Source organism: Nematolebias whitei, unplaced genomic scaffold (genome assembly GCF_014905685.2).
Source record: "Nematolebias whitei isolate Nwh7 unplaced genomic scaffold, NemWhi1 Nwh_scaf_4962, whole genome shotgun sequence".
Taxonomy (NCBI): Eukaryota; Metazoa; Chordata; class Actinopteri; order Cyprinodontiformes; family Rivulidae; genus Nematolebias; species Nematolebias whitei.
The window spans coordinates 1-3,920 of NW_023623507.1; the positions used below are offsets into that span (position 1 = coordinate 1).

At 37.0% G+C, this 3,920-nt stretch overlaps 1 protein-coding gene across 1 annotated transcript; it reads left to right on the top strand.

Annotated features, from left to right (window-relative positions):
* Positions 1-1,361: 1,361 nt before the first annotated feature.
* Positions 1,362-2,619, top strand: LOC119429659 (parvalbumin-7; the record flags this gene model as incomplete). The annotated part of the gene is given in 4 exon segments (XM_037697243.1): positions 1,362-1,430; positions 1,613-1,742; positions 1,843-1,952; positions 2,503-2,619. Coding segments are annotated over 4 exon segments (335 nt in total), but the record flags the coding sequence as incomplete, so codon positions are not given.
* Between the last annotated feature and the right edge of the window lie 1,301 nt (positions 2,620-3,920).

A 3,920-nucleotide genomic window follows, 5' to 3' on the forward strand; every position in this document is an offset into this window, starting at 1 on the left:
ATAAAGGTCAGAATTGCTCATCGATTTGAAGAGGACATTTGATAAATTGACATGTCTTGGTGCTAAAACATGAAGTTAACAACTCATTGTAAAGTTTATATTCTTTGCTGTGGGTTAAATTGTAAAGTTGTCTATCTCTGGGACATTTAAAGCTTCATGTGTTATTATTCACATTGTCATGCTGTAAAATAACTAAAGTAAATGACAGACTGATGTGCAAACTTTCGAGATGACATGATTTAGCCATTTTTTGTGATTTATCTACTTGGATGATTGAGCCTTCAAACCTGTTCTCTCCTGGTATAGTACCTTTGAACCTACTGAGAGGGCATGAAGATCCAGAACAACTTGACAGGCTGCAAGTGTCAGTAAAACTTTACAAAAAATATTAAATTAGTTAAGCAAATCTTTCTGCCTAAACCCAACGAACCGAGACATCTTAATCTGATGATTTTCTATTTTCAAGACACTATCTAATAGCTGGGGGAGAAACAGCACAGCGTCTCCAAAAGAGCTAATTAGCTCTTGCTGCCAAAAGGCAGATACATGATAGGTGTCAAGAAAGCTGAGAAGTAGAGTGGACAGAGAGAAGCTGGATGACTGCGAACTTCTCTTCTTATTCTGTCACTCTGTCCTTTGGGCAGACTTTGTGTTGGACTCAATGCAGTGCAACATACAAACTATTGAAATGATCATCAGGACTGTGCAGGTGTCAGATATCCTCTTTAAGACGGAGTGTTTGTGACACACAGACATCCTACTGCTCCCACAGACACTCATAACTAATTCACCAGATTTATTTCTTGCTAGCAGCTGCTGCTAATTACCCAAAGTTAATTAAAAAAGGAAACAAAAAAGTTATTTTAGTTAAGTTACGACCCCTAGTGGTAGTTAACGATTTTGCAGCGCACAAGTACTCCAGCTACATTTTAAAGCAAAGGATAACGTGATACATTTATCAACCACGTGTTTCTTAGGGTGATGGGGGGGGGGACAAAACCTGGAAAATGGTGCAGTTCTTCAATCTTCTTGTTTCTGTATTTTGTTTGATGTTTTATGGGTTTAAATCTCTTAATATATCATTTCTTCTCAGTCACTTAAGGGTCTGAATGGTCCTGTTTTAAAGTGCATCAGTTTTTGTCAAAATACTTTATTCATTTTCTTTAATAACTATATTTAACCTGGGTCTCTGATTTATTCTTTAACTCTCCACACACTTACAGGAACATAGTTCATTAAAGGCTTACTTTTTATAACCTTTTCTAATTGTCTTTTCATGTGTGTTCATATCTGGCGTTGTCTTGTTTTTAAAACAATTTCTGACATTGCACCTTGTATGCTCTCTTTGTTTCTCTCTATAGCCGGCAGAATGGTAATGACAGACCTGTTAAAGGCTGAGGACATCAAGAAAGGTCTTGATGCCTTCGCAGGTCTGTAACCACTTTATTTTCTCCAGGTCAATATGTTATTGTAAGCAGAAAACAAAGCAATGAAACCAAGTGCCATGCGATTTGCCTCTGATCCTGATGAACATCTTTAAATCCTAAGTTTTATAACGCAGGCTAAAATGTTCTACTGTTTCAGACTGCATCTTTTACTTTACTTTTTGTAGCAGTAACCTTTGAACCCAAGAAGTTCTTTGAAACGGTGGGAATGAAGGCCATGTCAGCTGAGAACGTCAAGAAGGTCTTCCAGGTTCTGGATGTGGACGGTAGCGGTTTTATAGAGGAGGAGGAGCTCAAGTAAGAATGTCAAACAAAGCACAAATAGGCAGATGCCACGACCTCATAAATATAATACATATTGTCAAGCGTTACTCACAACATCTTCAACTGTTTGCAGGTTTGTACTGAAAGGGTTTTCCAAAGAAGGCAGGGATCTGACTGATGCAGAGACAAAAGCATTCCTCCAAGCTGCTGACAAAGACGGTGATGGCAAGATCGGCATTGACGGTGAGAGTTAGGGGACAGATGTCAAAGCTTTAAATATTTCACATGTGGAAAAAGGAGCACCAATATATCTAAAGTATTTATTCTTGTTGCAATGTCAATTTTGCAGATTGTAACAGTTTGCTACAACCAATTGTACAAACTACTGACAATAAATCTTAAGTATTGTGCTCATAAAGATAATGAGGCTTGATTTGTTTAATGAGCAAGACACCCCCCAATTATTATTATTTTTTGCTGTTTTGTGTTAAACTGATTTACTGTAAGACAGACTGCAGTGGTTTTTTAGTATTAGTGCAATATTAAACAAAGTACTATTTTTTGGACTATAAGGCATATTTAAAATCCTTTAATTTTCTCAATCGACAGTGAGCCTTATGTATTAATTCTGGTTGTGCTCACTGACCTCGAGCTGATTTTATGTGGTTATTATGAATGAGGTAAATAAAGTTTGACTTATCTGACTGTTTTGTTTCACTTAAAGTGCACTTTAGTCCAAAAAATATGGTAGTTCTGTTATTTGACCCTGTTTTACTTTTCTTTGTATTTTCAGAGTTTGAGGCCTTGGTGCACGAGTAGGGGGCATCTGAACCCCCTTCTTCTTCCTCCTCCTCATGGACCCCACATTCATATTTTGTAACTTCCACCTTCAAGCTCTTCTGTTCTCCCTCCACCCCCCAATAAACGGAGTCAGACCAGGCTTGCTCCACATAAAAACACTAACAAAAATAAAGGTTAATGAGGAGTTGCCATGAGGGGAATCAGACACTAAAAGACATGTTTCATTTATAATTTTTTCATTTTTATATATAGTTACCCATAAATGCTGTGTGAATTTTAGGGTTAAGAATAATGAGGAAAGTGTGTGGTCTAGTTTTAAAACAGGTGGTAGTAGTGCTGTGAATGGTGTAGATGTTCACGACTCATTTAATCTATTTTTTGTTTTCATCTGTTTTACATTCAGTTGTGCATTTTGTCTCAACTTTTTTTTTTTTTTTTTTTGGATGCTCACATATCAGTTCACCTTCTTCCTTCTTTTCTTCCTCATCTAACCTCCCTAACCTCATTTCTCTCACCTCTATCTCTTCCTCCTCCTCCTCCTCCTACTCCTCCTCCTCACTCTCTGCCTCTGAACACGTGACGTAGTGGAAAAAAATAACATTTATAAGGAGAGCTGTGAAGAGAAAAGACATCAGTAAAAAAAAAAATAATAAAAAACTTTTCAAATATCGTGTCTTAACTTGTTTTTACTCCTTGCGATCACAAAACAAACACAAAATATACAAGTGGAAACTTTTTAAAAAAATGTTCAAACGAGAGCAAATAACGCTGAATGTAGTTGTTTTTCTCACCCGTTATTAAATAAAATGCACATTTCATATACAGAATGTGGACAAACGGCAGACTGGTGATGAAAATGGGCACACAGCCGAGCAGACAGCAAATTATAGAAGGAACAACAAGTCAGATGCAGCTCATAATTAAACAAACAAAACACAAAACTTTTCTTCAGGACACGAGTGAGGCTAGTTGATTATTTTATGGTCTTTACGTTAATCAAACCAGATACTGGCTGCAGCTTAGAGCATTGGTTTCTTCTAAAACTGTTCTTTTTATATTTTTACTTTACAGTACAAACACAAAACAACATACTATCCTGATGACTGCACAAAATGTGTTCAAACAAACATTCCAGTTTATGTTTTTTAATTATTTAAATGTATTAAAGAGTTACATTAAAATCTTCAAGCATTTTTTTTTTTGTCCATCAGGCTAAAGGCCTTCATAGGTCAGTGCACAACAAACTTTTATATCCTGCCTCCGTGTGTTAACTTCAGAGTGTGTGGCTCCAACTCTGCCTCCATCAGTGGATCTGAGGAGCAGATCTGTCATTGGTCGTCGTGGGGCGAAGCTTTACCGTGGCAAACGGGTTTGTGCCTCTGAAACGAGAGCACGATGGAAAATGTTACA